Below are 14,467 nucleotides of genomic sequence, written 5' to 3' on the forward strand. Positions count from 1 at the left end.
CTTAAGTTCTGATGGTCACTTAAGAGCCAAGAACGGAGATGAACTGAAGAGGCTGTCATGGAAAGAAAATGCTAAGGACCCTGTTACACAATTTATCTGCCAAATCATCAATTAATAATTATTTATAAAATAATGTGGAGAATCCAAAAATGTCCAAAACAAATTTATGTATTCATACTACTATTAGATAGGCAATCAACTTTACTGAAGAAATTTAAATTTGATTATGTTTCTTTATGGCCATTAGAAAATATAATATTACAAGCAAAACTATAAATAAAAAAGAAAAATGATAGAAAATATACCTAAAATTCTATTTTAATTCTTTAATATTTAATTAAATATATGATGTTATAGTAGCATTTTGGTAATAACAGCAAAACAGGACTGTCATTTACTTCCTCAAGTTTCAACATATATAGTAGAGGATTATACTGTATAATAATTCTTACTCTATATATTGTTTAATTCTAGTTTACTAACAATTGTAAGAAATACAGAAAATGAAGGTAAACTGCAATGACAGATATGGTCTGCTGAGATATTCAAATGATAATACAGAGTACTGTAAATATTTATATTACTAAAGGGAGGGTATTATGAAGAATACAATCATAACCATTTGTTACATGTGATTCACCTAAAGAATATTTGTAAAGGTCATAATTCAAAAGGTAAGGATGGGCCTTTAAATGAGAGTATTTTTGAAGCTTATTAGTAACTAATTAAAAACAAACAGAAAAAAATAGATTCTTATTGAAAGTTGTTACATAAATAAATACATTATATTTTACTTTAAAAGAAAGAAAAAAACTTAAAACTATTTAGTAATTTGAGACAACTGCCCAGAGTCCTGCTTTGAAATTCAGTAGTTTTAGTGTTTTTTAAAGTTAAACACAAGGCCATATGATTAAAAACTCTATAACTCACTAGATAAAGTGCTTTCAGGGGAGGGAGGAGAGAATGATGCTCATGGAAACATGTTGCTAATGTATTCTCACCCAGAAAGTAGATTTGAGCAGTCAGTGCTCATTCTTATGCAATCAGATTTTTGCTCATAGAAAGAAAAAGCCTGTTTCAAGTCTTGTAACTGCCTCTCAAGTATTGAAAGAAATAATTTTAACAAAGGTAATAAGTATTGAGAGTAGCCAAGTATAAAACAGTAGATAATTTTGTGTTTAGGACAATCCAACAAAAGTAAAAGCAGCAAATTTATAAGGTGGCAAAGATAAACCCATTGTAATATTTTATTGATTCTCTTTCACAAAAAAAGAACAGTGATGAAATGTACAGCAAATTGACGCTTGTTTCTTGTAGGAATTCCATTATTGGCTTCATTAGACTAATTTCTATCTACCAAAACTGTGGATGTGAGAATGATTATGCTTAATCACAACTGACTGTGACAAAAAAAAAAGAAAAAAGGTAAACCACAGAGCTTGGTTGCAAGCTGTGGCAATCCACTATGTCCAATGATCTGGGATTCAGCAAAGGAAAACATAATAGTGATCCCAGCAAATATTTGCCACCAATGCTCTAGAGAATCACTGTAATTCCTCAATAATATTTTGCTTCCTAGGTGATTCAGAGTACAAGAATATTCAACCTTCGTCACAAACATCTGATCAAAGGTGAAATGACAAGGATGAAGTATGGCTGAGGGGGTTAATTTCATATATATGAATCATACTTACAGGCCCCATAATAGTGGCTTGCCAGTGGAACACTGAAACGAACAAAGGAGTTTTGGAGTCATTAACAAATGTTCACACCTACATTTTTAATGGTAGCAAAATCCCAGAAATAGAGCAAAGCTTACAGTCATCTCCCACAGGTCCTGCTGAACAGTGAGCAGGTGGATCACGCTGTAGATCACTTAATTCCTGAAGGAAAGCAAAAACATGTAAGGTTAATTCATTCTTTTCCCAATGAAACAAAGGTAATAATCCATTAAGATGCAAACTATTAGCTAAACTTTAAAAACATTTAAAGCATTTCTATTCAAAATATAAAAACATAAAATGTACTCTGTCATTGACTGGTAGAAGGAAGAAGGTATTCAATTCCTCCATGAAACAGTTCCAAATCTTAAAAAGATTCAATGGAATAAAATACTATTTTTCTTTAACATCCCTAAGACAAAAAATATTGAGTATCTACTATATGCAAGGTAATTTATGTAAGTGCTAAGTTGATAATACATAGCAAAAAACAGGTCCTACTTTAACAGGTTACAATCTGATAAGGGAGAGTAAAGGCTCAGAAAGAATAAAGGATAGCTCTTTTTTTTTAGACAGGATCTCACTTTGTCACCAAAGATGGAGTACAGTGGCACAAGAGCTCACTGCAGCCTCAATCTCCTGGGCAAGGGATCCTCCCACCTTGGCCCCCTAGTCCTAGCCCAATTAGCTGGTACTATAGGAATGTGCCAGCACACTCAGCTAATTTCATTTGTAGAGATGGGGTCTTGCCATGGTGACCAGGTTGGTCTCCAACTCCTGGGCTCAAGTCATGCACCTCCCTTGCCCTCCCAAGTATGGAATTACAGGCATGAGCCACTGCACCTAGCACATTTATGGACCACTTGAAATGGGAAAGAAACGAGCAGCAGTCAGACAATGTTTTAAAACCAAGAACATTGATTCATATGCTCTTTCCTGCCCTTAAGGCACCAAAGATTACAGAAAGGACTCAGCTTTAGAGTTTGTCCCCCTAGGTTGAAATTCCAGTTCTTTTTATTTATTTTTTTATTTTAATTTTGATTTTTCTTCTTTTTCGGATTTCTTTTTTCTCTAACAGATGGAATAATTCCAGTTCTAACAGATCACTCTATGGCCTTGGGGAAGTTACTTCACTTCTTTACCCACAGTTTGAAAGAAACTCATTACCTCCAATAAGAAGGGTACACATTCAATATAAAAGATGATAACTGAAGAATGCAATTTAGTTTGAAAGATCAATAATCATCTCTGAGGAAGTGACACTTAGGCTGAAATCTAAGTGATGAGTAGGAGTTACTTTTGCAGGAAAAGAGTGACACTGGGAGGCAGAGTGGCTGGCATAGGATGAGGCTGGAAAAATAGGCAGAAGCCAGGCAGGAAACAGAAAACTATACAGACCACGTTAAGGATGTGGGGTTTTATAACAAATGCATTGGGTGGGGGGTAAGGGAGGTCTTAAGAAGTGGCACGCTCTGATTTAATGGATGGTTGTGACTGAATTAGAAATGGGAAAGAGGAGGAGCTACAAGATCAGTTACTACATAGGCAAGAAAAATGGGGGCTTAGATTGGAAAAGTAGCAACAAGACAGAAGTGGTAGATCTAAGACACTCTGAAGGGCCTACCTATCAAAGGATTTGATGAATTACATGTGCAGAGTAGGGAGAGAAGTCACAAATATGTACGATGAAGATTGGGGCAGCTAACATTTATTCAATGTCTTAGTCATTTTAACAGTCCTCAGAGACAGGTGTTGTTATGTTCCCCATTTGACAAGTGAAGAGTTGAGGTGACATACCTCACTGCATGCTTGAGTAACTACTACAGGGTGGAACTGGGATTCAAACAAATGGGGATGCCATTCACCGAGATGGAGAATACTAGAAGACAAATTGATTTGGAGAAGTAGATATGTTGAATCTGTAATCCCTGTGCTATGAAGAAAAAATGCGGTTCAACATATAAGGGTGGACCTTAAGAAAGGCTAGAAATTGGAAAATCATTGCATATATCTGATATTTAAAACCATGAGAATGATGTAAACATTTGTGTGGGAACACATATAAATAAATACTGTACTTAATCAAATGTCATCAACTGTAAATCACATCCTTAAGTACCAATAATTAAGGAAAAATGCTGCGAATTTATTTCAAAACACCATCAATTATAAGATGCATCCACACTTTAGAAATGTTAAAATGAGAAAGATGTGTACCTTAGAATCACTGCAATAGGGTAATTATGGCAAGGAGTTCAGTGCTCTAATAGAGACACTGAACTCTTAAGGAGGGCATGGCAGAGAAAGGCCTTCCTAAGAAAGTGATACATGAGCTAAGTAACTGAGCCAAGTACAGACTCAGGTTTCCTTCCAAGCTCAATATTCTTTTCCAGTATACCTTGGTACTTTAGTTTTTGTTTTGCTGCTTTTTTTTTAAAATAGCTGGTGCAGTGTTTTTTTTTTTCTTAATAAGAATTAACTAACAGGGTTAGCTACTTCTTCAGTCCATGTCACAGTTAAGCATTAAGGGGCCGGGCAGGCTGACTCATGCTTGTAATTCTAGCTACTTGGGAGGCTAAGGCAAGAGATCGCTTGAACTCAGGAGTTCGAGGTTGCAATGAACTATGATTGGGCCTCTGCACTCCAGACTGGGTGACAGAGAAGACCATATTAAAAAGAAAAAAAAGTAATAAGGAGATGGATTTCAGACTTTGACTTAACTATGTTAAAAGCAGCAAGGCTTTGAAGTTCAAGTCTGGATGCCACCACTTACTTGCCACATGATCTTGGGAAGAATCTTTTTTAAGTGGCACTACCTCCATCCATAGTTTCTATGACAACCAAGTGAAATGATACATGTCAAGTGTACAGCACCATCTCTGGCACTTAGTAAGCATTCAAATAAAGGGAACTGACAGCCTTCCAATTCTCTAGGAGCAGAATACAATTATTAAAATAGTTTAAAAGACTGAGGGAGGAATAGTTCCCAAGTCACAGCCCCATTTTAGAAGGCTGTGCCTTATAACAGTTTTCTAATTTGGGCAAGATTGCTTCTGTAATTATTCATCATGTTGAATTTTCTAAACATTAGTGTAAATGGGATTTCTTTGCCCTCATTTTAACTAGAAAACTAGTTAATCAGAAAATGACGGTCTGTAGATTTAAAAAACTGTTAATGACTTGCATGTATATATTTTACAGAGATAATGTATACGTGAATAAATCATATATATGCACAAATACATATTGATTTTGTTTGTTAACAAGAAAAGTCAAAACCTTACTTTAGTTGGAACAGCCCTGAACCATATTCGAATTTCACATGTCAGGCTGTTCTTCAAAACTCTTTAAAATATTATATTACATATAAAAACAAAGGTTATCTTGTTCTTGTTATTATTATTATTATTATTGATGTCCTGATTCTACCTCCTCTGTTAGAAGTTAGGGCTAAGGAAGAGAGAAAAAATCTAACACACACCTGAAAAAGCCGACTTCTTAAGCTGTTACTTTATTATAGCTCATCCACATAGGAAAGAGGCAGCTGATAGTACATCAGACATCCTTAATATTCACATGGATCATTATTTGTTACAAATAATTACAGTAATGCTTTGTGGAGAGACTTACATAACCTGGACCTTTTAGGAGAGTCCAGATTCCTAATGTTCTATCCCTTTTTCAATCCATGTGTCTGGAAATATATCCTGCTATTTTTTCGGAAATATGTAACTGAAAGTAGGATGCATATGTGCAGACAGAATGACCTACAGAAAACAAAAGATACATTCCCACTCTGGCCCACAAAAATACAGACCTTAAATTTGAAAAAAGAAAAGTGAAGATATTTTGGAACATTCTGAGATGTGTTAATGAGGTGAAAATGTAAGAGAAACAGAAACTACAACTAGACAAATGAAACCCCCACTCTTTTCGCTTAGTCTATGCAGCAGCCAGTGTACTTTTAGATGACAGACAAAATCAAGGACCACTTTTATTTGTTGAATTCTTCATTTTGATTTAGATTAACTCTAAGTTTTTCTGGAATTGCCTTACTAGCTCATTTATGCTTTCTCTGCTGTAACTGCCATTCTTAAGTATCTACTTTTAGCACCACTGCTACATATGGGGTATTAATTTAATGATTTTTGTATTATACCAAAAGGATATGTTAGGATCAGTACTCTCTTCCCTTGCCCTTCTCCCCTACTCACTATGTAAGAATTAACACTGAATTAGACAACTTGTTCAAGACCATAGGAGCCTCACAAGAGGCAGGGCATAACTCCACATTCTTCACTCTCATAAAAGTCCCTCCTGACCCCAGACTCCCATTTCTTGAATACTTCTTCCTATTCCACCACTACCTAGAAACCTAAGATGCACCCTATAAATAGCCTCCCAATAATGAATTCATAAGCCCCTCAGGCCTCCTGCCAAGAACTCTTTATGGCCATGCTTTTGTCTTAATTGCATGTTGGATTAAAAGATCTCAAAGACAAAGGATTTAAAACATTCAATTTTTTCATTAAGTATTTTATCTATGTATGTGTATTACAAAAGCAAGCAGTGATTTGTAGGAAAAAACAGAGGGAAAAATGTATAGTTCAGCACCCACAAGACTGCTACCTGAACCAAATCATTGTCAATTACAATATATCCATCCACAGCTTTGTTGGGAAATAAGCATGTCACTCACTGTAGGAGGGAGGGTAAGTTGATACAGTCTTTTGGAAGACAATTTGGTAATAACTGCAAAAGTAGAAAATGCATATGGTTTCTGACCCAGTAATTTCACCTCATAGAAATTAATGCCCAGGTAGCTAAAGATACATATATAAGGATATTTAGTGCAACATCTTGTGTAAATATGGAAACCTGAAATAAGCTAAAGGTCCATCAGTAAAAGAATGGCTTTATGAAATGATACAGTCATATTATGAAATACTGAGTGGCCATTTAAAAGAGTGAAACATATCTATATATGTTGACATTGAAAAAATGTTAAGTGAACATAATATAGTGTTTAAACGAAAAACACAAGTTACAGGACAGTATGCCAATTACAATTTCATATATATAAATTCTAGACGCAAAAATAAAAGGATGCACAACAATCGTTAATGGTAGTTATCTCTGGAAGATACTTCTGGGTTGCTGCTACTTTATGTTTTCTATCTCGTTTAAATTTTTATAATACTTTTGTAACTTTTTAAAGAAAAACAAAGATTTTTATTCAGGTTTTTATGCATTTTAAAAGATAAAATATCCCACTCTGAGAGAATGGAGGTAATACATAAATACATAAATATAAAAAAAGAGATAAAATGGCATTTTTTCCTCTACATATATTTTAAGCATCTTCTTTTTTCATTAAAAATATTTTATAAGACAATGAAAGAAAAACCAAGGAATTGTCACATATTGCAGAATAGTTACTAGAAAGATGCAACAATTAAATCCAACCTGGGATCCCCAGTGGGATCCTGTAACGGGAAAAAGGCATTTGTGGAAAAAAAAAAAAATGGTGAATTCTGAATTACGTGTGTATTTAATAGCATTATACCAAGGTTGTTTTCCTTGTTTTGATAACTGCACAGTGGTTATAGAAGTGTATTAGGGGAAGTTGGGTTAAGGATATACATGAACTTTATTAATTTCACAACTTTTTGTAAGACAAAATTATTTCAAAATTTTAGAAGTAAAACTTTTTATATACAATCTAAAACTTAATTCCCTACTTTCTTTTCCATGCCTGTTAATGGGACATAAGCCAACCAGTCATGAGGTTCAGAATCTCAGCACTGTTTTGACTTTCTTTGTCTTGTCCTTCATATTTAGACAGATGTACAGTACAATATATTCTACCTCAAAACATATTACATTGCTTACCAGTTATCTCAAACATCAATTACAGTTCAATTATAACTGCTTCCACTACTCTAGGCATTACTTGCAATAAAAAAATCTTCTAAAAGCACAGCTCTTTTTATTTCACTCTTCTGCTTAACTTCAGCAGCTCCCCATTGCTAGTAAAGACCAAATTCCCCCAGTGAACATCTTTTCATTACCTGGTCCCAAACCTACACTCTCAGTTGGGTTCCCTTTCACCAATTAGCCCAGCGATTCTCCAAAGAACCCTCTTGGGTTTTCTGAAAACACTTTCAGGAAGTCTATGAGATCAAAATTAATTTCATAATAAAACTCAGATGTTATCTGTCTTTTCATTCTCAGTATCTCATGAGTATACAGTAGCGTTTTCCAGAGGCTTAATGACATGTGGTATTTTAACAAATTAATGCATAAGCATATATGAAAATCCAGCTGTCATCTCTAAGCTTGACTACAAGATTTGAAAACATAAAACAATGCCACTCTACTTTTGTGTTTAGAAAATAGTTATTTTTCATTAAAATAGTATTTATGTTAATGCAGTGAGTTTATTGTTATTCTTAAATTTGCTAAATATTTAAAATGTTTATTGATTGATTGATTCATTCATTCATTCATTGATTTGAGAGACAGAGTCTTGCTCTGTCTCCCAGGCTGGAGTACAGTGGTGCAATCTTCGCTCCCTGCAACCTCTATCTCCTGGGTTCAAGTGATTCTCCTGCCTCAGCTTTTCAAGTAGCTGGGACGACAGGCACGAGCCACCATGCCCAGCTAATTTTTGTATTTTTTAGTAGAGACGGGATTTCACTATATGTTGGCCAGGCTGGTCTCGAACTCCTGATCTCAGGTGATCCACCTGCCTTGGCCTCGCAAAGTGCTGGGATAACAGGCGTGAGCCACCACACTCAGTCAAATATTTAAAATGTTTTAAACTCTCATATGGTAAATAATAATACATAAAACCCATAGAAACAAAAAATTATTTGGATTCTACAATACTTAAGAACATTAAAGGTTAATTTGTTCAGCGGCAACAGAAAAAAAAAAAAAAGAACATTAAAGGGGTCCTGAGACCAAAAAGTTTGAGAACTGCAGGTATAACCTGAGTGCTTGGATGTTTCCTAGACACAGTTTTCTGGCCCTTATAATTTTCCTTCTTCTAAAATAACCTTCCTTCCATCTCTCCACACTCAAATTTTACCTCTTTTCCTTAATGCTATCTTTTCAAAGTCCAACTATTAGCTGTGTGACCTTGGGCAATTTACTTAACCTCTTTGAGTCTCACGCATGTCATATGTAATATATGGACATCTCTGCTTACCTTTAAGAACTGTATTGAGAATTAAAATGTCATACCTATGTATGAAAATACATAGGCAAAGCACCTAGCTTAATACCTGACATGTATAATGGATGCTTAATAAATGCTAACTTTCCCCCATCTGTTCCTCTTTTACTGGATTTTTTTTTAAATGGAGTTTTGCTCTTGTTGCCCAGGCTGGAGTGCAATGGCGCAATCTCGGTTCACTACAACCTCCATCTCCTGGGTTCAATCGGTTCTCCTGCTCCAGCCTCCCGAGTAGCTGGGATTACATGCATGCACCACCACACCTAGCTAATTTTGTATTTTTAGTAGAGATGAAGTTTCCCCCATGTTGATCAGGCTGGTCTCGAACTCCTGATCTCAAGTGATTCACCCACCTCAGCCTCCCAAAGTGCTGGGATTACAGGTGTGAGCCACCATGCCTGGCTGTGGAATGCTTTTCAAAATAAGAATTTTATGCACTTTATTTATGGATCCCTCCATAGTACTTAGCACAATGCCTTTCACATAAGGTGTTTGGTATTATTTGAATCAGCAATAAAATTTAATTTAAAAAGTCATCAACAGAACATAAATATCTCAAATTTCAATATTTTACAAAGGCAAATGATTAGATTTGAGAATAGAATTAAAATAAATTATTCTTTTATATAGATATGCAAATTGCATATGGTAAAAAGTATAACAGGTGATAGAATAGTGCAGGTCACTTGAAAACACTATGGTGAGCTTTCAAATAACATGGTGAAATATAAAAATGAATATCAAAAGAATACTAAGATATTATGTCACTGTTACAACTATTTTCAATTTATAGAATGTATTATATATTCTAGCAAAGTATCCAAAGCCACCAAAATTCCTGTTAAATTTTTGTTTCCATTTCTCTGGTTTAGAAGATCTCAAAGCTCTAAATATTCCATCCTTATTGTTTATTTAGGATGGTACCGACCTAATTTCAGGACACAGCTTTGGGTTGCTTTCCAAGGGGAGTTAGGAGTTTGTGCTGAGCCGACCTCATCTCAAAGTAAGTTGTCTTCTAACCACTGGCAATCCTTAGTGACAGAGCTGCCCACAGACAGGGCTGCAGTCTATGGCTTGGACAGAGATTTTGTTTGTTTATTCCAGGGTTAACTTAACCAGATGGGCTAAATATAGAAATTTGTTAAGTACTTCTACATCCTTTCTAATAGGCACTATTCAGATTTTACACTTTCATCCCAACTATACCCTTCCAAGGCATTAAAGATTTAATGCTAATAAAAATCCTCATAAATCACTAGTCAGGCACATTTGTTTATGATTAAACTGGGGCATGAAATTAAAGGAGAAGTTACTCATTTGTGGAAAAAATATTTTTATAAAATGTAGTTTAAAAGGTATAGTAAAGAGGTCCTCTAGGTTCTTAGCAGCTTAAAAGTAGCTACAGCAGTGGTACCTCCAAGGAAATACATGTAAGAGCTCTTACTTATAAGCCTTAAGGGTTCCCTTCTGAATGTGTTCAGTAAAGTTTAGAATACTGTAGGGAATCCTGGAAAGAAAGTTTCTCCTAGAACAGAAGGGTGATTTAGTAAGGAACTAGTGTAAAATAAGTGATGTAAACTACCTTCTAAATCAAAAATAGAAACTGATATATGAAACATTAAAAAGTAAATCTGGTAAATTCTGAAAAGTCACAAGGATTGCATCAGAGTTTACTTCCTATCCAACTCTTTAAACTTGGGGCACACTTTAGTACTGTATTTAAATATATATTTTTTAAAACACCCTGTTTAGAAAAATAAAAATAAAAAACACCTTATTTGTTAAATGGTAGATTGCTGGGGGCATAGAAAACGTTAGTGATTTATTTTTATTTTTTTTTGGTAAGAGATGGGGTTTCCTTATGCTGCCCAGGCTAGATTCAAACTCCCGCACTCAAGCAATCCTCCTGCCCTACCCCCCACACAAGAAGCTGGGATTCCAGGCACATATTACTACATCCATAACTTTTTTTTTATTTGCCAGTTATTACAAGTAGGACTCAGGGCTGATGCCATCTCGCCACACAGACCATGTGCCACTGACAACAAGGGACACCATTCACATAGACCACGAAGTTAGTATTGCTCCCCAGTTCTGCAAAGCCTTAATACAGAAAGTTGCATATAGGAAATGAACACATCCTTTAAACCTAACTTAGCATGTCATCACTGTCTCAGGCAAACAAACAGTATTTTTGATCTGGAAGCAAAAGTGATGGTGTTTGGCATCTGAATGGTGCCAAGAGTACTTATCTTAGCTACTGTGACAATGTGTTGAAAAATAGAAAAAAAAAAAAAGTCAAACCCGGAACTCAAAAATTAAAAATTGAAAACAATGACATTCTGGTAGAGGGAAAGGTTTTTTTCAATAGCTTGCGCTGGGTCAATTAAGTATCCATATGAGGAAAAAACAAGTAACCTTGATCCTCCTACCTCAAATAATATACAGTTATGTGTCACACAACATATTGATCAACTGACTGCATATGTAGTGGTCACATAAAATTATAATGGTGCTGAAAAATTCCTAACACCTAATGACCTTGTAGCCATCCTAACATCACACTGCAATGTCTTACTCACATGCTTTAGTATGCTGGTGTAAACAAATCTATTGTGCTACCAGTCCTGTAAAAGTATAGCACATACAACTGTGTACAGTGCATAATAAATGATAGTGATAACAAACAACTATGTTACTGGTTCATGTATTTACTACATTATACTTTTAATCATTATTTCAGTGCGTACTCTTTCTACTTATAAAGTAACAAAAAGAACTGTAAAACTTCAGGCAGGTTCTTCAGTAGATATTCCAGAAGCAGGAACTATTATCAGAGGAGACGACAGCTCCATGCTTTCCCTGAAGACCCTCCAGTGGGATAAGATGTAGATGTGTAGAGGTGGAAGACAATGATACTGAGTATCTTGACCCTGTGTAAACCTAAGCTAATGTGTATGTTTGTCTTAGTTTTTAACAAAAAAACTTAAAAAGTTAAAAAAAAAAAGTGAAAAAAATTAAAATAGAAGTTTATAGAACAAGGAAATAAAAGGAAATATTTTTATATAGCTATATAATGTGTTTTGTGTTTTAAGCCAAGTGCTATTACGAAAAAGTCCAAAAGTTAAAAAATTAAAGTTTATAAACTAAAAGAGTTACAGTAAGCTATGTTTAATTTATTAATGAAGAAAGAACAATATTTTCATATAAATTTGTATATCCTAAGTGTATGTACAGTGTTTATGAAGTCTATGGCAGTATACAGTTGTGCCCAAGGCCTTCACATTCACTTACCCTCACTCGCTGACTCACCCAGAACAACTTCTAGTCCTGCAAACTCCATTCATGGTAAGTATCCTATATAGGTGTACCATTTTTTCTCTTTTATACTATATTTTTACTGTATCTTTTTAATGTTTAGCTATATTTAGATGCATAAATATTTCCCACTGTGTTACAACTGCCTACAGTAACAGCACAGTAACATGCTACATAGGTTTCTAGCCTAGGAGCAATAGACTATGCTGTATAGCCTTGGTGCATAGTAGGCTGTACCATCTAGGTTTGTGTAAGTACACTCGATGATGTTTGCATAATGACAAAATTGCCTAATGATGCATTTCTCAGAAATTATCCCTGTCATTACACAATACATGACTACACAAAAATCAATTCTAAATAGACTGAAGGTTTAAGTGTGAAAGGTAAAATAATAAAGCTTTTTAAAAACCCCATAAAGGCAGAGATTTCTTAAACAGGACACAAAGAGTACTTAAAAAAAATGAATAATTTGGACTTGATTAAAATTAAGAACATTTGTTCATCAAAAGACACATTAAAAGTGTGAAGAGACAAGCCACCAAGTGGGAGAAAATATTGCAATATTACATATATCTGACAAAAGGCTCATCCAGAATATGTAAAAGATATTTCTACAGATCAATTTTTTAAAAAGCAGCTTAAACAGACACTTTACAAAAGAAGCTACCCAAATGGCCAATACATATATATAACAGAAGAGGCTCAGCTTCATTAGTCACCAAGGATATGCAAATTTAAACCAAAATGCTATGCCACTACATATCCAACAAAATGATTTAAATGAAACAGAAGAGAGTACAAGTGTTGGCAAAGATGCGAAGCAACTGAAACTCTGGAACTCCTGGTGAAAGAGGAAAACTGATAGTAACCACTAATGGTAAACATAGAAATACTCTGACCTAGCATTTCGACTGTTAGGTATATACCCAACAGAAGAGTGAATATATGCATGCCACAGTGCCATTATTTGTAATAGGCCCAAACCAGAACAAACCAGAAGCAACCCAATGTCTACCAACAGTAGAATGAATAACTTGAAGTATATTCATGCAAGAAGAATGAAGGAACTACAGCTCAGGCAACAATATAGATGAATCTTACAAATTTGTGAGCAAAAGTAGCCAGAGACAAAATGATACATACTGTATGATTCCCCTTAAATAACGTTCAAAAACAGGCTACAGTACTGTACGGTGATAGAGGTTAGAATAGTGATTTACCTTGAGGACAGAGGTAAAGCTAAAAAGGGAGAAGAAAGGGTTTCTTTTTTTTTTTTTTTTTTTTAATTTTTTATTGGATTTTAGGTTTTGGGGTACATGAGCTGAGCATGTAAGACAGTTGCGTAGGAACACACATGGCAGTGTGCTTTTCTTTCCTTCTCCCCTTCACCCACATTTGGCATTTCTCCCCAGGCTATCCCTCCCCACCACCCCCTCCCACTGGCCCTCCCCTTTTCCCCCCAATAGACCCCAGTGTTTAGTACTCCCCTTGAAGAAAGGGTTTCTAGGGTCCTTGCAATACTATTTCTTGAGCTGGGTGCTGGTTTCACAGGTTTGTTCACTTTGTAAAAATTGGTCAAGCTGTATACTTTATGTCTGCATAACTGAAACAAAAAGTTTACATTATAACCTGTAAAATGTATTTTGTCATAATTAATAGCATAATGATAACATCAAAAAGACGGGCAAGGATATATAGAATTCACATAATGGAAAAGATGACTATCAAATAATGAGACTAGGTATAAATCCGTATATGAAAAGAACTCATTAAAGAAGCACACTGTGTGAGTATACATATATTTTGTGTGTGTTTCAGTTTCACTTCTGGTGACTTTTAATCTAAAATTGAAATGCATTGTTGATTCTATTTCCTTCTTCCCCTTTGAGATAAAAATAAGCTTAAAACAAATCAACCCTATATCTAAATAAATCAAGCAATAAATATCAACTAGTGAAAGTATGTTCCAGAAAAAAGCAATCTGTACCAATGAAGCAATTTTCTATTCTAATGTGATTAATATTCAAACACAAAAAACTAGCTAGGAGTATCTAAATTTTAAAATAAAAATATATTAATAATCAGTAGATTAAATGATAATGTCTTAATATCACTTCTAGAACTATAAAAGCACTTATAATAAAGCCTCGGAAATGTGTATTTAATGGATTTATACAGCCTTACA

At 34.7% G+C, this 14,467-nt stretch overlaps 1 protein-coding gene across 2 annotated transcripts in view; it reads right to left on the reverse strand.

The window, feature by feature from the left end:
* UBE2D1 (ubiquitin conjugating enzyme E2 D1) overlaps positions 1-14,467 on the reverse strand; it is a 37,138-nt gene that overhangs the window by 7,864 nt on the left and 14,807 nt on the right. Inside the window, exons 2-3 of one of the 2 annotated variants that reach the window (XM_002756347.8) lie at positions 1,820-1,883; positions 1,695-1,726 (exon numbers count right to left, since the gene is read on the reverse strand). In XM_002756347.8, coding sequence (XP_002756393.1) covers positions 1,695-1,726; positions 1,820-1,883 — 96 coding nt within the window. The remainder of the gene's footprint in view (positions 1-1,694; positions 1,727-1,819; positions 1,884-14,467) is intronic. The other variant, XM_009009909.5, reaches the window with a different exon arrangement.

Source organism: Callithrix jacchus, chromosome 12 (assembly GCF_049354715.1).
Source record: "Callithrix jacchus isolate 240 chromosome 12, calJac240_pri, whole genome shotgun sequence".
Taxonomy (NCBI): domain Eukaryota; kingdom Metazoa; phylum Chordata; class Mammalia; order Primates; family Cebidae; genus Callithrix; species Callithrix jacchus.